The 20967-nt window shown below is 42.6% G+C and overlaps 1 protein-coding gene across 1 annotated transcript in view; it reads left to right on the top strand.

Annotated features, from left to right (window-relative positions):
* The first annotated feature begins 16885 nt into the window (after positions 1-16885).
* Positions 16886-20967, top strand: part of LOC124649959 (regulator of MON1-CCZ1 complex-like) — a 19813-nt gene continuing 15731 nt past the window's right edge. Inside the window, exons 1-6 of the mRNA XM_047189526.1 lie at positions 16886-17160; positions 18593-18694; positions 19651-19692; positions 19824-20013; positions 20098-20357; positions 20580-20733. Of these exons, the coding sequence (XP_047045482.1) occupies positions 19873-20013; positions 20098-20357; positions 20580-20733 (555 nt within the window). The 5' untranslated portion in view covers positions 16886-17160; positions 18593-18694; positions 19651-19692; positions 19824-19872. The remainder of the gene's footprint in view (positions 17161-18592; positions 18695-19650; positions 19693-19823; positions 20014-20097; positions 20358-20579; positions 20734-20967) is intronic.

Raw genomic sequence — 20967 nt, 5'->3', positions numbered from 1 at the left:
TATCACAATTTATCCATGTGCTACTCTAGTGATGTTATTAAAGTAGTTTATTCCTCCCGCACGGTGTAATGGTGACGAGTGTGTGCATCCGTGTTAGTACTTGGCGTAGGCTATGATTATGATCTCTTGTAGATTATGAAGTTAACTATTGCTATGATGGTATTGATGTGATCTATTCCTCCTACATAGTGTGAAGGTGACAAGTGTGCATGCTATGTTAGTACTTGGTTTAGTTGTGTTGATCTGTCATGCACTCTAAGGTTATTTAAATATGAACATTAAATATTGTGGAGCTTGTTAACTCCGGCATTGAGGGTTCGTGTAATCCTACGCAATTAGTGGTGTTCATCATCCAACAAGAGAGTGTGGAGTATGCATTTATCTATTCCCGTTATGTGATCAAAGTTGAGAGTGTCCACTAGTGAAAGTCTAATCCCTAGGCCTTGTTCCTAAATATCGCTATCGCTGCTTGTTTCATCGTTTTATCGCGTTACTACTGCTCACGTTACTACACGCTTGTTTATCGTCCCGGGCAAAGCACTTTTCTCGGTGCCATTGCCACCTGCTCATACTTATTTATACCACCTCGTATTTCACTATCTCTTCGCTCGAACTAGTGCACCTATTAGGTGTGTTGGGGACACAAGAGACTTCTTGCTTTGTGGTTGCAGTGGTTGCATGAGAGGGATATCTTTGACCTCTTCCTCCCCGAGTTCGATAAACCTTGGGTGATCCACTTAAGCGAAACTTGCCGCTGTTCTACAAACCTCCGCTCTTGGAGGCCCAACACTGTCTACAAGAATAGAAGCACCCGTAGACATCAAGCTATTTTCTCGGGCGCCGTTGCTCGGGAGGAAAGGTAAAAGGTACTCACACTCCGGATCTCGGCTACTAAGCTATTTTCGCCGTTGTAAGTACTCGAAGCTATTTCCTTTAGATCCTGCAATTGCATCTTTTTGTTTCTTGTTTACACTAGTTTGGCATAATGGACGACAATGAGCTTCTTATTCTATTTCCTGATTTAAGACATGGATGGTTTGATGCGAAAATTAAAAAACCTATGGAACCTTATTTGCATGCTTCGGTAGTAATATTAGTATGAACGCTTTGAACACCATGGTTGCTAATGATATGGAAAATTCTAAGCTTGGGGAAGCTGGCTTTGATGAGCATGATATTTTTAGTCCCCCAAGCATTGAGGAGAAAATTTACTTTGATGATACTTTGCCTCCTATTTATGATGATTATAATGATAGTAGTCTTTTAGTACCGCCTGTTATGGAGGATAAAGCTTGTTATGATGATACTATGCCTCCTACATTTGATGATAAGAATAATAATGATAGCTACTTTGTTGAATTTGCTCCCACTACAACTAATAAAATTGATTATGCTTATGTGGAGAGTAATGATACTTTTATGCATGTGAATAAGAATGCTTTATGTGATAGTTACATTGTTGAGTTTGCTCATGTTGCTACTGAAAATTATTATGAGAGAGGAAAATATGGTTGTAGAAATTTTCATGTTACTAAAATGCCTCTCTATGTGCTGAAATTTTTGAAGCTACACTTGTTTTATCTTCCTATGCTTGTCACTTTGTTCTTCATGAATTTATTTGTGTACAAGATGCCTATTCATAGGAAGCATGTTAGACCTAAATGTGTTTTGAATTTGCCTCTTGATGCTCTCTTTTGCTTCAAATACTATTTCTTGCGAGTGCATCATTAAAACTGCTGAGCCCATCTTAACGGCTATAAAGAAAGAACTTCTTGGGAGATAACCCATGTGTTATTTTGCTACAGTACTTTGTTTTATATTTGTGTCTTGGAAGTTGTTTACTACTGTAGCAACCTCTCCTTATCTTAGTTTTGTGTTTTGTTGTGCTAAGTAAAGTCGTTGATAGAAAGGTTGATACTAGATTTGGATTACTGCGCAGAAACAGATTTCTTTGCTCGTCACGAATTTCGACCTGCCTCTCTCGTAGGTAGCTCAGAAAAATATGCCAATTTACGTGCGTGATCCTCAGATATGTACGCAACTTTCATTCAATTTGAGCATTTTCATTTGAGCAAGTCTGGTGCCTCAATAAAATCCATCTTTACGGACTGTTCTGTTTTGACAGATTCTGCCTTTTATTTCGCATTGCCTCTTTTGCTATGTTGGACGAATTTCTTTGTTTCATTAATGTCCAGTAGCTTTATGCAATGTCCAGAAGTGTTAAGAATGATTGTGTCACCTCTGAACATGTTAATTTTTATTGTGCACTAACCGTCTAATGAGTTGTTTCGAGTTTGGTGTGGAGGAAGTTTTCAAGGGTCAAGAGAGGAGGATGATATACTACGATCAAGAAGAGTGAAAGGTCTAAGCTTGGGGATGCCCCCGTGGTTCATCCCTGCATATTTCAAGAAGACTCAAGCATCTAAGCTTGGGGATGCCCAAGACATCCCCTTCTTCATCGACAAATTATCAGGTTCCTTCTCTTGAAACTATATTTTTATTCGGTCACATCTTATGTACTTTACTTGGAGCGTCTGCGTGCTTTTGTTTTTGTTTTTGTTTGAATAAATGCTTGTGTGGGAGAGAGACACGCTCCGCTGGTTCGTATGAACACATGTGTTCTTAGCTTTTAATTTTCATGGCGAAGGATGAAACTGCTTCGTTAATTGTTATATGGTTGGAAACGGAAAATGCTACATGTAGTAATTGGTAGAATGTCTTGGATAATTTGATACTTGGCAATTGTTGTGCTCATGTTTAAGCTCTTGCATCATATACTTTGCACCTATTAATGAAGAAACACATAGAGCTTGCTAAAATTTGGTTTGCATAATTGGTCTCTCTAAAGTCTAGATAATTTCTAGTATTGAGTTTGAACAACAAGGAAGACGGTGTAGAGTCTTATAATGTTTTCAATATGTCTTTTATGTGAGTTTTGCTGCACCGGTTCATCCTTGTGTTTGTTTCAAATAGCCTTGCTAGCCTTGTATCGAGAGGGAATACTTCTCATGCATCCAAATACTTGAGCCAATCACTATGCCATTTGTGTCCACCATACCTACCTACTACATGGTATTTCTCCGCCATTCCATAGTAAATTGCTTGAGTGCTACTGATGTCTACGGGAGCTTCTATTCTTGTAGACAGTGTTGGGCCTCCAAGAGCAGAGGTTTGTAGAACAGCAGCAAGTTTCCCTTAAGTGGATACCCAAGGTTTATCGAACTCAGTGGAGGAAGAGGTCAAAGATATCCCTCTCATGCAACCCCGCAACCACAAAGCAAGAAGTCTCTTGTGTCCCCAACACACCTAATAGGTGCACTAGTTCGGCGAAGAGATAGTGAAATACAAGTGGTATAAATAAGTATGAGCAAGTAGCAACGGTGCCGTAAAAGTGCTTGGCGTGTAGTTGATGGTGGTGGTATTGCAGCAAAGAGTAACGCAATAGAAACAAGAAACAAGCAAGAGTAACGCAAGTAGTAGTAAACAAGCAGTAGTAACTCAGCGTATTTAGGAACAAGGCCTAGGGAATAGACTTTCACTAGTGGACACTCTCAACATTGATCACATAAATAGATAAATGCATACTCTACACTTTTGTTGGATGATGAACACATTGCGTAGGATTACACGAACCCTCAATGCCGGAGTTAACAAGCTCCACAATAATGCTCATGTTTAAGTAACCTTTAGTGTAAGATAGATCAACGCTACTAAACCAAGTACTAGCATAGCATGCACACTCGTCACCTTCATGCATATGTAGGAGGAATAGATCACATCAATATTATCATAGCAATAGTTAACTCCATAATCTACAAGAGATCATGATCATAGCATAAACCAAGTACTAACACGGTGCACGCACTGTCACCTTTGCACACATGCAGGAGGAATAAACTACTTTAATAACACATTGCTAGAGTAGCACATGGATAAATTGTGATACAACATGCCGCAATCTTAAAGAGATATAAATAAGCACCTCACTATGCCATTCAATGAGTAAGTATTCTCGTGAAATCTAGCCTAAGAGACCCACACGGTGCACACACTCGTCACCTTTACACACGTGGGACGAGGAGTCTCCGGAGATCACATAAGTAAAACCCACTTGACTAGCATAATGACATCTAGATTACAAGCATCATCATATGAATCTCAATCATGTAAGGCAGCTCATGAGATTATTGTATTGAACTACATAGGAGAGAGATGAACCACATAGCTACCGGTACAGCCCCGAGCCTCGATGGAGAACTACTCCCTACTCATGGGAGCAGCAGCGGTGATGAAGATGGCGGTGGAGATGGCAGCGGTGTCGATGGAGAAGCCTTCCGGGCACTTCCCCGCTCCGGCAGGGTGCCGGAACAGAGATCCTGTCCCCCAGATCTTGGCTTCGCGATGGCGGCGGCTCTGGCAGGTTTCTGTGGGTTTCGTCAATTGGTCTCGGGTTTTCTGATCCAGGGGCTTCTTATAGGCGAAGAGGCGGCGCCAGGGGGTCGAAGGGCTGGCCAAACCCTAGGGGGGCGCGGCCCCCCCTCTGGCCGCGCCGGGGTGTGGTGTGGTGGGCTCGTGCCCCCCTCCGGTCCCTCTCGTGTGTTCTGGATGCTTCCGGGGATTCTAAGATCTTTGGCGTTGATTTCGTCCGATTCCGAGAATATTTCGTTACTAGGATTTCTGAAACCAAAAATAGCGTAGAAACGGAACCGGCACTTCGGCATCTTGTTAATAGGTTAGTTCCGTAAAATGCACGAATATGACATAAAGTGTGCATAAAACATGTAGATAACATCAATAATGTGGCATGGAACACAAGAAATTATCGATACGTTGGAGACGTATCAGCATCCCCAAGCTTAGTTCTCGCTCGTCCCGAGCGAGTAAAACGATAACAAAGATAATTTCTGGAGTGACATGCCATCATAAACTTGATCATACTATTTGTACAGCATATGTAGTGAATGCAGCGATCAAAACAATGGATATGATATGAGTAAACAAGTGAATCATATAGCAAAGACTTTTCATGAATAGCACTTCAAGACAAGCATCAATAAGTCTTGCATAAGAGTTAACTCATAAAGCAATAATTCAAAGTAAAGGTATTGAAACAACACAAAAGAAGATTAAGTTTCAGCGGTTGCTTTCAACTTGTAACATGTATATCTCATGGATATTGTCAACATAGAGTAATATAATAAGTGCAATAAGCGAATATGTAGGAATCAATGCACAGCTCACACAAGTGTTTGCTTCTTGAGGTGGAGAGAAATAGGTGAACTGACTCAACATTGAAAGTAAAAGAATGGTCCTCATAGAGGAAAAGCATCGATTGCTATATTTGTGCTAGAGCTTTGATTTTGAAAACATGAAACAATTTTGTCAACGGTAGTAATAAAGCATATGCATCATGTAAATTATATCTTATAAGTTGCAAGCCTCATGCATAGTGTACTAATAGTGCTCGCACCTTGTCCTAATTAGCTTGGACTACCTGGATTATCACCGCAATACATATGCTTTAACCAAGTATCACAAAGGGGTACCTCTATGCCGCCTGTACAAAGGCCTAAGGAGAAAGCTCGCATTTGGATTTCTCGCTTTTGATTATTCTCAACTTAGACATCCATACCGGGACAACATAGACAACGTGATAATGGACTCCTCTTTTAATGCTTTAAGCATTCAACAACAATTAATTCTTTTCTCATTAGAGATTTGAGGATGTTTGTCCAAAACTCGAAACTTCCACCATGGAACATGGCTTTAGTTAGCGGCCCAATGTTCTTCTCTCACAATATGCATGCTCAAACCATTCAACTCGATGTAGATCGCCCTTACTTCGTACAAGACGAACATGCATAGCAACTCACATGAAATTCAACAATGAGTTGATGGCGTTCCCGCAGAAACATGGTTATCGCACAACAAGCAACTTAATAAGAGATAAAGTGCATAATTACATATTCAATACCACAATAGTTTTTAAGCTATTTGTCCCATGAGCTATATATTGCAAAGGTGAATGATGGAATTTTAAAGGTAGCACTCAAGCAATTTACTTTGGAATGGCTGGAAAATACCATGTAGTAGGTAGGTATGGTGGACACAAATGGCATAGTGGTTGGCTCAAGTATTTTGGATGCATGAGAAGTATTCCCTCTCGATACAAGGTTTAGGCTAGCAAGGCTTGTTAGAAACAAACACAAGGATGAACCGGTGCAGCAAAACTCACATAAAAGACATATTGAAAACATTATAAGACTATACATCGTCTTCCTTGTTGTTCAAACACCTTACTAGAAATTATCTAGACCTTAGAGAAACCAATTATGCAAACCAAATTTTAGCATGCTCTATGTATTCTTCACTAATAGGTGCAAAGTATATGATGCAAGAGCTTAAACATGAGCACAACAATTGCCAAGTATCACATTACCCAAGACATTATAGCAATTACTACATGTATCATTTTCCAATTCCAACCATATAACAATTTAACGAAGAGGAAACTTCGCCATGAATATTATGAGCTAAGAACACATGTGTTCATATGAACCAGCGGAGCGTGTCTCTCTCCCACACAAGCATGATGTAATCCAATTTATTCAAACACAAACAAAAACAAAAGCACACAGACGCTCCAAGTAAAAGCACATAAGATGTGATGGAATAAAAATATAGTTTCAGGGAGGAACCTGATAATGTTGTCGATGAAGAAGGGGATGCCTTGGGCATCCCCAAGCTTAGACGCTTGAGTCTTCTTGATATATGCAGGGGTGAACCACGGGGTGCATCCCCAAGCTTAGAGCTTTCACTCTCCTTGATCATAGTATATCATACTCCTCTCTTGATCCTTGAAAACTTCCTCCACACCAAACTCGAAACAACTCGTTAGAGGGTTAGTGGACAATAAAAATTAACATGTTCAGAGGTGACACAATCATTCTTAACACTTCTGGACATTTCATAATGCTACTGGACATTAATGGATCAAAGAAATTCATCCAACATAGCAAAAGAGGCAATGCAAAATAAAAGGCAGAATCTGTCAAAACAGAACAGTCCGTAAAGATGGATTTTATTAGGCCACCAGACTTGCTCAAATGAAAATGCTCAAATTGAATGAAAGTTGCGTACATATCTGAGGATCATGCACGTAAATTGGCATAATTTTCTGAGCTTCCTGCAGGGCAGTGGGCTCAGATTCGTGACAGCAAAGAAATCTGGAACTGCGCAGTAATCCAAATCTAGTACTTACTTTTCTATCAACGGCTTAACTTGGCACAACAAAACTCAAAACTAAGATAAGGAGAGGTTGCTACAGTAGTAAACAACTTCCAAGACACAAATATAAAACAAAGTACTGTAGCAAAATAACACATGGGTTATCTCCCAAGAAGTTCTTTCTTTATAGCCATTAAGATGGGCTCAGCAGTTTTAATGATGCACTCGCAAGAAATAGTATTTGAAGCAAAAGAGAGCATCAAGAGGCAAATTCAAAACATATTTAAGCCTAACATGCTTCCTATGCATAGGAGTCTTGTAAATAAACAAGTTCATGAAGAGCAAAGTAACAAGCATAGGAAGATAAAACAAGTGTAGCTTGAAAAATTTCAGCACATAGAGAGGCATTTTAGTAACATGAAAATTTCTACAACCATATTTTCCTCTCTCATAATAACTTTCAGTAGCAACATGAGCAAACTCAACAATATAACTATCACATAAAGCATTCTTATCATGAGTCTCATGCATAAAATTATTACTCTCCACATAAGCATAATCAATTTTATTAGTTGTAGTGGGAGCAAATTCAACAAAGTAGCTATCATTATTATTCTCATCAAGTGTAGGAGGCATAGTATAATCACAACAAAATTTGCTCTCCGCAGTAAGTGGCACCAAAAGACCACTATCATTATAATCATCAGAAATAGGAGGCAAAGTATCATCAAAGAAAATTTTCTCCTCAATGCTTGGGGGACTAAAAATATCATGAAAACCAGCTTCCCCAAGCTTAGAACTTTCTATATTATTGTCAACTATGGTGTTCAAAGCGTTCATACTAATATTACTACCAAGCATGCAAAGAAGATTTCATAGGTTTTTTAATTTTCGCATCAAACAATCCATGTTTTAAATCAGGAAATAGAATAAGAAGCTCACTCTTGTACATTATGCCAAACTAGTGTAAACAAGAAACAACAAGATGCAATTGCAGGATCTAAAGGAAATAGCTTTGAGCACACACACGACGGCGCCGGAAAAATACTTTACCCGAGACCGTAGTATGAGAGCCTTTTTACCTTTCCTCCCCGGCAACGGCGCCGTAAAAGTGCTTGATGTCTACGGGAGCTTCTATTCTTGTAGACAAGTGTTGGGCCTCCAAGAGCGAGAGGTTTGTAGAACAGCAGACAAGTTTCCCTTAAGTGGATACCCAAGGTTTATCGAACTCGGGGAGGAAGAGGTCAAAGATATCCCTCTCATGCAACCCCGCAACCACAAAGCAAGAAGTCTCTTGTGTCCCCAACACACCTAATAGGTGCACTAGTTCGGCGAAGAGATAGTGAAATACGAGTGGTATAAATAAGTATGAGCAGTAGCAACGGTGCCGTAAAAGTGCTTGGCGTGTAGTTGATGGTGGTGGTATTGCAGCAGTAGTAACGCAAGAAAACAAGTAAACAAGCGTAGTAACGCAAGTAGTAGTAAACAAGCAAGTAGTAACTCAGCAGTATTTAGGAACAAGGCCTAGGGAATAGACTTTCACTAGTGGACACTCTCAACATTGATCACATAACAGAATAGATAAATGCATACTCTACACTTTTGTTGGATGATGAACACATTGCGTAGGATTACACGAACCCTCAATGCCGGAGTTAACAAGCTCCACAATAATGCTCATGTTTAAGTAACCTTTAGTGTAAGATAGATCAACGCTACTAAACCAAGTACTAGCATAGCATGCACACCGTCACCTTCATGCATATGTAGGAGGAATAGATCACATCAATATTATCATAGCAATAGTTAACTCCATAATCTACAAGAGATCATGATCATAGCATAAACCAAGTACTAACACGGTGCACGCACTGTCACCTTTGCACACATGCAGGAGGAATAAACTACTTTAATAACACATTGCTAGAGTAGCACATGGATAAATTGTGATACAACATGCCGCAATCTTAAAGAGATATAAATAAGCACCTCACTATGCCATTCAATGAGTAAGTATTCTGTGAAATCTAGCCTAAGAGACCCACACGGTGCACACACCGTCACCTTTACACACGTGGGACGAGGAGTCTCCTGGAGATCACATAAGTAAAACCCACTTGACTAGCATAATGACATCTAGATTACAAGCATCATCATATGAATCTCAATCATGTAAGGCAGCTCATGAGATTATTGTATTGAACTACATAGGAGAGAGATGAACCACATAGCTACCGGTACAGCCCCGAGCCTCGATGGAGAACTACTCCCTCCTCATGGGAGCAGCAGCGGTGATGAAGATGGCGGTGGAGATGGCAGCGGTGTCGATGGAGAAGCCTTCCGGGGCACTTCCCCGCTCCGGCAGGGTGCCGGAACGCAGATCCCGTCCCCGCATCTTGGCTTCGCGATGGCGGCGGCTCCGGCAGGTTTCGTGGGTTTCGTCAATTGGTCTCGGGTTTTCTCGATCCAGGGGCTTCTTATAGGCGAAGAGGCGGCGCCGGGGGTCGAAGGGCTGGCCAAACCCTAGGGGGCGCGGGCCACCCCTAGGCCGCGCCAGGGTATGGTGTGGTGGGCTCCGTGCCCCCCCTCCGGTCCCTCTCGTGTGTTCCGGATGCTTCCGGGGATTCTAAGATCTTTGGCGTTGATTTCGTCCGATTCCGAGAATATTTCGTTACTAGGATTTCTGAAACCAAAAACAGCAGTAAAACGTGAACCGGCACTTCGGCATCTTGTTAATAGGTTAGTTCCAGAAAATGCACGAATATGACATAAAGTGTGCATAAAACATGTAGATAACATCAATAATGTGGCATGGAACACAAGAAATTATCGATACGTTGGAGACGTATCAGCTACCTTTAAATTTCCATTCTTCACCTTTACAATATATAGCTCATGGGACAAATAGCTTAAAAACTATTGTGGTATTGAATATGTACTTATGCACTTTATCTCTTATTAAGTTGCTTGCTGTGCGATAACCATGTTTCTGGGGACGCCATCAACTATTCTTTGTTGAATATCATGTGAGTTGCTATGCATGTCCGTCTTGTCTGAACTAAGAGAGATCTACCACCTTAATGGTTGGAGCATACATATTGTTAGAGAAGAACATTGGGCCGCTAACTAAAGCCATGATTCATGGTGGAAGTTTCAGTTTTGGACAATATCCTCAATCTCATATGAGAATAATAATTGTTGCCACATGCTTATGCATTAAAGAGGAGTCCATTATCTCGTTGTCCATGTTGTCCCGTATGGATGTCTAAGTTGAGAATAATCAAAAGCGAGAAATCCAAAATGCGAGCTTTCTCCTTAGACCTTTGTACAGAGCGGCATGGAGGTACCCCATTGTGACACTTGGTTAAAACATATGTATTGCGATGATCCGGTAGTCCAAGCTAATTAGGACAAGGTGCGGGCACTATTAGTATACAATGCATGAGGCTTGCAACTTGTAGGATATAATTTACATAACTCATATGCTTTATTACTACCGTTGACAAAATTGTTTCATGTTTTTCAAAATAAAAGCTCTAGCACAAATATAGCAATCGATGCTTTCCTCTTTGAAGGACCATTCTTTTTACTTTTGTGTTGAGTCAGTTCACCTATTTCTCTCCACCTCAAGAAGAAAACACTTGTGTGAACTGTGCATTGATTCCTACATACTTGCATATTGCACTTGTTATATTACTCTATGTTGACAATTATCCATGAGATATACATGTTACAAGTTGAAAGCAACCGCTGAAACTTAATCTTCCATTGTGTTGCTTCAATGTCTTTACTTTGAATTTATTGCTTTATGAGTTAACTCTTATGCAAGACTTATTGATGCTTGTCTTGAAAGTACTATTCATGAAAAGTCTTTGCTTTATGATTCAGCTTGTTTACTCATGTCATTACCATTGTTTTGTCGCTGCATTCATTACATATGTTTACAATAGTATGATCAAGTTTATGATGGCATGTCACTCCAAAAATTATCTTTGTTATCGTTTACCTGCTCGGGACGAGCACAAACTAAGCTTGGGGATGCTGATACGTCTCCGACGTATCGATAATTTCTTATGTTCCATGCCACATTATTGATGATATCTACATGTTATATGCACATTTTATGTCATATTTATGCGTTTTCTGGAACTAACCTATTGACGAGATGCCGAAGTGCCGCTCCTCGTTTTCTCGCCGTTTTTGGTTTCGTAAATCCTAGTAACGAAATATTCTCGAATTGGACGAAATCAACGCCCAGTGTTCCTATTTTCACCGGAAGCATCCAGAACACCCGAGAGCCGCCAGAGGGGGGCCACAGGCCCCTGCATGATAGGGTGGCGCGGCCCACCCCCTGGCCGTGCGGCCCTATGGTGTCGTCGCCCCGTTGACTTTCTGACGCCGCCTCTTCGCCTATAAAAAGGTCCCAGACCTAAAACCTCGATACGAAAAAGCCACGGTACGAGAAACCTTCCAGAGCCGCAGCCATCGCGAAGCCAAGATCTGGGGGACAGGAGTCTCTGTTCCGGCACGCCGCCGGACGGGGAAGTGCCCCGGAAGGCTCCTCCATCGACACCACCGCCATCTCCATCAACGCTGCTGTCTCCCATGAGGAGGGAGTAGTTCTCCATCGAGGCTCGGGGCTGTACCGGTAGCTATGTGGTTAATCTCTCTCCTATGTGCTTCAATACAATAATCTCATGAGCTGCCTTACATGATTGAGATTCATATGATGATGCTTGTAATCTAGATGTCATTATGCTAGTCAAGTGGGTTTTACTTATGTGATCTCCGGAGACTCCTTGTCCCACGTGTGTAAAGGTGACAATGTGTGCACCGTGTGGGTCTCTTAGGCTATATTTCACGTAATACTTATTCACCGTTATGAATGGCATAGTGAAGTGCTTATTTATATCCCTTTATGATTGCAATGTGTTTTGTATCACAATTTATCCATGTGCTACTCTAGTGATGTTATTAAAGTAGTTTATTCCTCCCGCACGGTGTAATGGTGACAAGGTGTGCATCCGTGTTAGTACTTGGCGTAGGCTATGATTATGATCTCTTGTAGATTATGAAGTTAACTATTGCTATGATGGTATTGATGTGATCTATTCCTCCTACATAGTGTGAAGGTGACAAGTGTGCATGCTATGTTAGTACTTGGTTTAGTTGTGTTGATCTGTCATGCACTCTAAGGTTATTTAAATATGAACATTGAATATTGTGGAGCTTGTTAACTCCGGCATTGAGGGTTCGTGTAATCCTACGCAATTAGTGGTGTTCATCATCCAACAAGAGTGTGGAGTATGCATTTATCTATTCTGTTATGTGATCAAAGTTGAGAGTGTCCACTAGTGAAAGTCTAATCCCTAGGCCTTGTTCCTAAATACTGCTATAGCTGCTTGTTTACTGTTTTATCGCGTTACTACAGCCTGCGTTACTATCGCTTGTTTACCGTCCCGGGCAAAGCACTTTTCTCGGTGCCGTTGCCATCGCTCATACTTATTTATACCACCCGTATTTCACTATCTCTTCGCCGAACTAGTGCACCTATTAGGTGTGTTGGGGACACAAGAGACTTCTTGCTTTGTGGTTGCGGTGGTTGCATGAGAGGGATATCTTTGACCTCTTCCTCCCTGAGTTCGATAAACCTTGGGTGATCCACTTAAGGGAAACTTGCTGCTGTTCTACAAACCTCTGCTCTTAGAGGCCCAACACTGTCTACAAGAATAGAAGCACCCGTAGACATCAGTAGGTTTCCCTACACATGGAAGGTTTTGGGTTGGGGTCTTATTCGAAGACTTGTAGTCCAACACTTGGGGGTTCCACCTATATAATGAGGGGCCAAGGGGAGGGGTCCGGCCACCACAACACCACCACCTTGGCCGCACCCCAAGGAGGCCGGCCACCCCCTCTCCCAAACCCTAGCCGCCCCACTCCTCCACCTCTCCCGCAACGCTTAGCGAAGCTTCGCCGGAGTTCTCCATCGCCACCACGCCGTCGTGCTGCCGGATTCAAGGAGGAGCTACTACTTCCGCTGCCCGCTGGAACGGGGAGAAGGATGTCGTCTTCATCAACACCGAACGTGTGACCGAGTACGGAGGTGCTGCCCGATTATGGCACCGTCAAGATCTTCTACGCGCTTTTGAAAGCGGCGAGTGAACGTCTACCACAGCAACGAGAGCCTCCTCTTGTAGTCTTTGGAAATCTTCAAGGGTTAGTCTCGTTCATCGCCTCGTTGCTACCGTCTTCTAGATTGCATCTTGGCTTGGATTGCGTTCTCGCGGTAGGAATTTTTTTGTTTTCTATGCTACGAATCCCTACATCCTTCATGGTATGTGAAATGTTGGAAGGCACCCAAGGATTCGGTTAGCCATGGCTTGTGAAAGCAAAAGGTTGGGAGGAGTGTCATCTATAAATAAAACTAAAATACATGTGTAAACAAAAGAGAAGAGGGATGATCTACCTTGCTGGTAGAGATAACGTCCTTCATGGGAGCCGCTCTTTGAGGGTCTGTTTGGCAAGGGGGTTAGAGTGCCCACTACCATTCGTTGATAACAACAAACACCTCTCAAAACTTTATTTGTATGCTCTCTATATGATTTCAAAACTTAAAAAGCTCTAGCACATGATTTAATCCCTGCTTCCCTCTGCGAAGGGCCTTTCTTTTACTTTATGTTGAGTCAGTTTACCTACTACTTTCTATCTTAGAAGCAAACACTTGTGTCAATTGTGCATTGATTCTTACATGCTTGCTTATTTGCATTCATCATATTACTTTGTATTGACAATTATCCATGAGATATGCATGTTGAAAGTTGAAATCAATTGCTGAAACTTTAATCTTACTTTGTGTTGCTTCAAAACCTCTTACTAAGAATTTATTGCTTTATGAGTTAACTCTTGTGCAAGACTTTTTGATGCTTGTCTTGAAAGTACTATTCATGAAAAGTTTTTGCTATATGTTATCTATTTGTTAGAAAACTATAGATCATTGCCTTGAGTCACTTCATTCATCTCATATGCTTTACAATAGTATGATCAAGATTATGTTAGTAGCATGTCGCTTCGTAAATTATTCTTTTTATCGTTTACCTACTCGAGGGCGAGTAGGAACTAAGCTTGGGGATGCTTGATACGTCTCCAACGTATCTATAATTTCCGATGTTCCATGCTAGTTTTATGACAATACCTACATGTTTTGCTCACACTTTATAATGATTTTATGCATTTTCCAAGCACTAACCTATTAACGAGATGCCAAGGTGCCAGCTCATGTTTTCTCGCTGTTTGTGGTTCCGAAAAGCTGTTCGGGCAATATTCTCGAATTCGACGAAACAAAAGCCAAACCTTCTATTTTACCGAGACGGACCCAGAACACCGAAGGAGAGACGGAGAGGGGCCAGGGGGGCCCACACCACCTGGCGGCGCGACCAAGGAGGGGGGCGCGCCCAGGTATGGAGTAGGCCCCTCGGGACCCCTCTGACGCCGTCCTTTCGCCTATATATTCCTCGCGACGCGAAAACCCTACATCAATCAATCATATTCCAGAAAGACTCCAGGGGCGCCGCCGCCATCGCGAAACTCCATTTCGGGGGCCAGAATCTCTGTTCCGGCACGCCGCCGGGACGGGGAAGTGCCCCGGAAGCCTTCTCCATCGACGCCACCGCCTCCATCATGCTCCGTGAGTAGTTCCCCTATGGACTACGGGTTCTAGCAGTAGCTAGTTGATACTCTCTCTCCCATGTACTTCAATACAATGATCTCATGAGCTGCCTTACATGATTGAGATCCATCTGATGTAATCGGTGTTGTGTTTGTTGGGATCCGATGAATTGTTACATTATGATCAGCCTATCTATAAAGTTTGTGAAGTTATTGTTGCTGCAATCTTGTTGTGTTTAATGCTTGTCACTAGTGCATGAGTGGCATGATCTTAGATTTAAGCTCTATAATTATTGCTTAGATTGTATCTACAAGTTGTTTGCATCTGTCTATGTCCGGAACCCGAGGCCCCAGAGTGACATCAACTGGGATAACTGGAGGGGAAGGCTTAGATATGAGGATCACATGTTTTCACCAAGTGTTAATGCTTTGCTACGGTGCTCTATTAAAAGGGGTATCTTAATTACCAGTAGATTCCCTTGAGGCCCGGCTGCCACCGGCTGGTAGGACAAAAGATGTTATGCAAGTTTCTCATTGCGAGCACGTATGACTATATATGGAAAACATGCCTACATGATTAATAAACTTGATGTTCTGTCTTAATGCGATTTCAATCCTATCAATTGCCCAACTGTAATTTGTTCACCCAACACTTGTCACTTGTTATTGGAGAGTTACCACTAGTGTAGATAGCTGGGAACCCCTGGTCCATCTTTCATCATCAAATACTCGCTCGGTCCTATATGTCATTGGAAGTAGTATCAACTATTTTCCGGTGCCCTTGCCTCCGTGTTACTCGCTACCGCTGCCGTGTTATCGTTACTATTGCTCTCATATTACTCGCTGCTTTCACATCACCCCCAGTTACTAGTGCTTTTCCAGGTGCAGCTGAATTGACAACTCAGTTGCTAAGGCTTATAAGTATTCTTTGCTTCCCCTTGTGTCGAATCAATAAATTTGGGTTTTACTTCCCTCGAAGACTGTTGCGATCCCCTATACTTGTGGGGTTATCACCCCGCACCCCAAGCCCTAATCCCGGTGCCGACGAGCTCCTCGCAACTCCAACCCACCCCAACCAAAACCCTAAGTTTTATTCCTCACATCCGTCGGTGAAGCCGCGTCGTCTTGTCTCGAGTGAGATCCATTCCTCGCCTAGCCATCGTCTTCTCCATCGACGACGAGGTCCTCCCGGTCATCGATGCATCGTCTTCACCTTCTTCGGTGACATTGGTCGCCGCTCGTTGTGACCTTGGTGGGCCGGCCCACTACGTATAAGGGGTACGCGTCACCCGCTAACCAACACAACGACCTTCAAATAGGATTTGCCGTTATCTACACTAGGCCACACCAAATTATCCAACCCGCCTAGTGAGCTCTAGATGGCCACTTGGGCGTGCATTTTCACTTTCTTGGCTCGACCCAACAGGTGAATCCATGTTCGTTGACCTTTTCTATTCTCCGTGGAGAGGAGGTTCCTCGCCATCGACCTGGTCGGAAGATGCGTGACGCCGCCCAACAGGTAATACTTTTTTGTTTTTTCTCTCTTGTATCTTATCTTTATTTTCTGAAATATTTATTATTCCAAAATAATATGTTTCGAAAACTATTTAAAAAAACTAAACTTTCTAAATTTTGTATATTTTTTAAATGTAAGCAAATTTGGAAATATCCGAAAAATTTGAAAATTTGAAAATTTAAAATTTTAACATATTTATAATTCGAAAAAATTAAAATATTATTTAAAATTTGAACAATTTTCAAATTTGAACATGATTGAAGTATGGACATTTTTTAATTTGAACATTTTTATATTTTAAAAAATTTCCAAATTCAAATATTTTCAAATTTGAATTTTAATATTATTCGCATCTGAAAATTTAAAAATTAACAAAAAAGAAAAAGAAAACTTCCTGGGCCAGGCCCACCCGCGCGGAGGTGGGCGGCAAGCGGCATTGACCACAAAACAGATCTTACCTATCGGCTGCCACCTGACAGAAAAAAAAAAGATATCCCTGCCTGCCTCTCGTCTCGTGGACCGGCCGGTGAAGACGCCGGCGCGAGCTCGCACTACCAACATCGAATTCGAGCCAGGAGACGCAAATCCAGCCCCATCTTGCCTCGACTGCCCGCCCCAGCAACGAAGGCTCGTCGGAATTTCCCTTCTCCCCACTGGTATGGTTGCATGATCTGTCCAGGGTTTGGATGAAGGAACGAAAGCCGGCGGCCTCCTCCACGCTGTCCCGGATCCTCGCGACGTGCGCGTCCCAGGTGCTGACCCCCCTCCCTCGTACATCTGGGGATCGGGTTGCCCCTGTTGAACTTTTCCTTTTTGTTAGGGCGGTCTGATGATAGATTTCGTGGATTTTTTTTTTGGGTTCCCGTCGCATATAAGTTGACTTGACTGGCCTAGTTCGGTTGGGAAGATCAAGATGGGTGATAAAGCTGGTGTAACTACCAGTATCTATTTGCTAGTTGTTTCCCTACTCCCTAGTATCATAATATTGTTGCCCGATCCCTGCTATACCAGTCTAATTTGATCGGTTTACCTCAGCTTAGTCCTGATTTTGATTCGCGGCTACATGGAGGATGTCTGCTGCTTAGTTATTTGCTTCTCTGCCCTTTGTATGGTTGTTATATTTAAGAAGTCACTTTAGTTGGCTACTGATTTTTCTTTATTTTGTTAGTCCGAGTCTCTCCTAAATAGTTTGGTCCTGTGATTCACCTGCAGGTCTGCTTGGTACCCTAATAAGTTGCTAAGTTGTTTAACTGAAAAACTTTAGTTTCATGTCATGGCTTATACGTGCGCAATGATGCCTTGCCATCATGGTTTTAAAGGCGGCCAGGCGTCCCAAGGCGATGGGGGGGCGCCTCAACGCCTAGGTGCTCAAGGCGTGTTGCAAGGTGACGCCTTTGAGGCTGCCTTGCTGGAAACAAAGCAGCAGCTAGGTAGGATGAGGAGGCTGCAGTGCTGCACCAGGTGGAGGAGAAGCCGTAGCTTGTTTCCCCTCTGGAGAGGGCTGCGCCAGGGGGAGGAGGAGCCAGAAGCTTGGCCGGAGCTGGGGAGGCCGGCAGATGGCGGAGCAGGAGCGAATCTGGCTGGAGCTGGGGAGGTCGCGTGAGAGGAGCTCCCTCCTCGCTCTCTTCTCTCCCAATCGGTTCACCTGGTCTGTTCCCCTCTCTCTCTTCCCTCTATTTCCCCTATCCCTGGCCCCCAATTCCACTCCCAGCCTGCCAATTTGGGTTTTCCTTCCCGCCAGCGCAGAGTTTCCCGCGCAAGGACAGAGGCGTCCAGAAGCGATGAAAGGCAGCGATTTCACGCTTAGGCGACGACTTGGGACGCTTCTGCGACGCCTTTGGACGCCTTACGCTCAAGTCAAAGGCGACGACGACGCCTTCCAGTCTCGGACCGCTCGGACGCTTAAGCGTCGCTTAGGCGACGCCTTTAAAACCATGCTTGCCATCAGCACTACATGAATTGTAGCTAAGTAGGAGTATGTTGAAATGGACAGTATTCGTACACATTCCCCGCGATTTGTTTTGACACTGAAGGGTTCTGTGACTTGCTATACTAATGCTACCATATGTAAATTCATGAAATCGTTTAAATTGCTAGTCCAGATGAGTGAATAATCAATGACCTTATGATCTGGTTTAGTTTCTTTATGTTGTGAGTGTTGTATTTACCAGCTATGCTATGCAGGCAAAAGATTATGGGAGATGCGTAGCAGCAAAGGTCCCTGAGATTGAACATAACATGTGTTCTAAAGAGTTTCTAGCACTCAGAGCATGCATGCAAACTGCGGTAATCTTTTCTATCATTAAGAAAATAGTGTGTCCCCCTGTTTAATTAATCATCCAATTTCAAATGGAAATGGCCCTTTAATATGTATTTTTTTGACCGTAATACCGCACTGGAATCCCCTATGGCCTTTCAATAACTTAATGCCAACTGTTTTGCTCTTGGCCAACAATCAAAGTGTGCAATCTTGGCAAACAATCAAATTGTGTACCTATTGTTTGTCGTCCTCTTGCTTGCTTCTTCGTCCTCCTATCTTCTTCCACCCTTCACTTCTGCTGCATACTCTGACGATCCTCCTCTGCTTACACTATTTGGGCACCTCTGGCGAGGTTACGTTTCAGGTTAGGGTTAGGGTTTGGGGTGGATGGTGGCTCTCTGTTACCCTGCGGCTTAGAGGGATGACCGGCAAGAGTGGTGGCGACAGTTTGTTTGGGCGGCCGTGGGCATGGCAAGAAAGCCTGTGGAAAGTTAAGCTGGGAGGGGAGGGTGGTGGTTGAGACTAAGAATCAAATCCAGCAGCCGCGGGGCAGTAGATGAGACGTCCACCACATAGAGAGGGAGGGAGAGGGTACGTCGGGGGTAATGGTGGGCCTTGGGGTCCTTGGTGGTTCCGGCATGGCTCCTGCGAGGCAGATGGCGGTTGAGCTCGAGGAGCGGGAGGGTGTTCTATCATGAGGTGAGAGTGGGGTGAGACAAGTATAAACGATTGAGGGCTAATCTACTCCTGATCCGATGATCCAGATCACTGATGGTCAATGTGACAATAGTTGGCTGTCAATAGTCAGTCTCTCAGTTATTCCTTTTAGGCTTGCAGAAATTAATTTGTATTAGTTAAATAAAAAAGACTGCTCATAGTCTATGTCTCTGTGCAACACTTTCATGCTTGATATTTGAAAACTGATTTATCTTCCTGGCCGAACTTTCACAATTTTGTAACTATGTTTTCTTCTGTCCTGAAGGTCAAGAATAAGGCTTGAAGTGTGAGTTGCTGTGGCTCTCTGGTATGTCTATGCATATATTTGCAACTCAAAGAAAATATGTGATAGCATGGTGCTTTATTACCATGTAATAAGAAAAAGAACTGTGCATCATGCTGACAGCAGCTCCTTTCCAATCATGTGATAAAATGTAGGCTCACTAGCTTAGTCACTTGAAGTAACAAAAGAGTTCTGCGCAATCAGATGCAAGGAGGTCTGGGCAGCCCTGGTGCGCTCTCTCACGCTTATGTACAACATCCTCCGCTTCGATGTGACATTCCAGATATTAGGGGCCTATTCTATGATGATGCCAATAAGTTTCTTGTAGCTCCAACAGCTGATCGGGTATATGAACATCCAGTTGATTGACTTCTCCATTTCCTTCAGTGAACCTGGTTATTATAAAGTAATTTGGTTGCGTGATTGCAGATATTATACTGGAAGATAGCTCCATCTGCTCCATCTGGACCTCCAAACTCTGATCCAGTTAATGAAGGCCCTGTCTTATCAGTTCGATTTTCGCTGGATCAGAAAGCAATAGGGATTCAACGATCCAGTCATGAGGTTGAGTTTAGAAATAGAGAAACAGGTGAAGCTTGTAGCAAGAAGTGCAGAGCAGATTCTGAAACCATACTGGGCTTTTTCTGGACTGACTGCCCCACTTGTGATGTCATAATAATAAAAACAAGGTATGTATTTTGTTGTTGTTACAGTATAAATAGCAGACAATTTATGTGTGTCCTGCATCCAAATATCCGATTAGCCTACTAAGACACCCATAGAGCACTTTTTGCGACAGAAAAATCACTTGTTTCCTCAGTTTGGGATTGACTTCATTCATGTTTTAGTTCTATGTAGGAGATTATCCTGTTCATTGGTTCATTTTATTGTGAATTTTATGTCTATTGCAGTGGCCTAGATCTGCTTGTATATGAGCCTCAATCAAATGCTCTTCGCTTGGTGGAGTCAAAGAAGTTCAATGTTACCTGGTATCTTTACACTCATGAAAGCAGGTTGCTTCTTCTTGCCTCTGGCATGCAATGTACACTGTTCACTGGATATCAGGTAATGCATTATGCACACATCAAAGACAACATATCCCATAGAAAAAACTTTTTTTTTTCCATAAAATTTGGTTGGTAAGAAGTATTGGTTGGTATTTACCTGACTTTACTGTTTTGAACTATTTTCGCGTCCATTCTGCTGGGCTAATGCTGTAGTTGCACTTCAAAGCAGACTATGTATTGAGATATTTTCAACTTCTCTGTAGTAAAACAGTAGGCTTGGATCTTTACTTCT

This window comes from Lolium rigidum, chromosome 4 (genome assembly GCF_022539505.1).
Source record: "Lolium rigidum isolate FL_2022 chromosome 4, APGP_CSIRO_Lrig_0.1, whole genome shotgun sequence".
Lineage (NCBI taxonomy): Eukaryota > Viridiplantae > Streptophyta > Magnoliopsida > Poales > Poaceae > Lolium > Lolium rigidum.
This window is presented reverse-complemented; position numbering and strand designations above follow the sequence as displayed.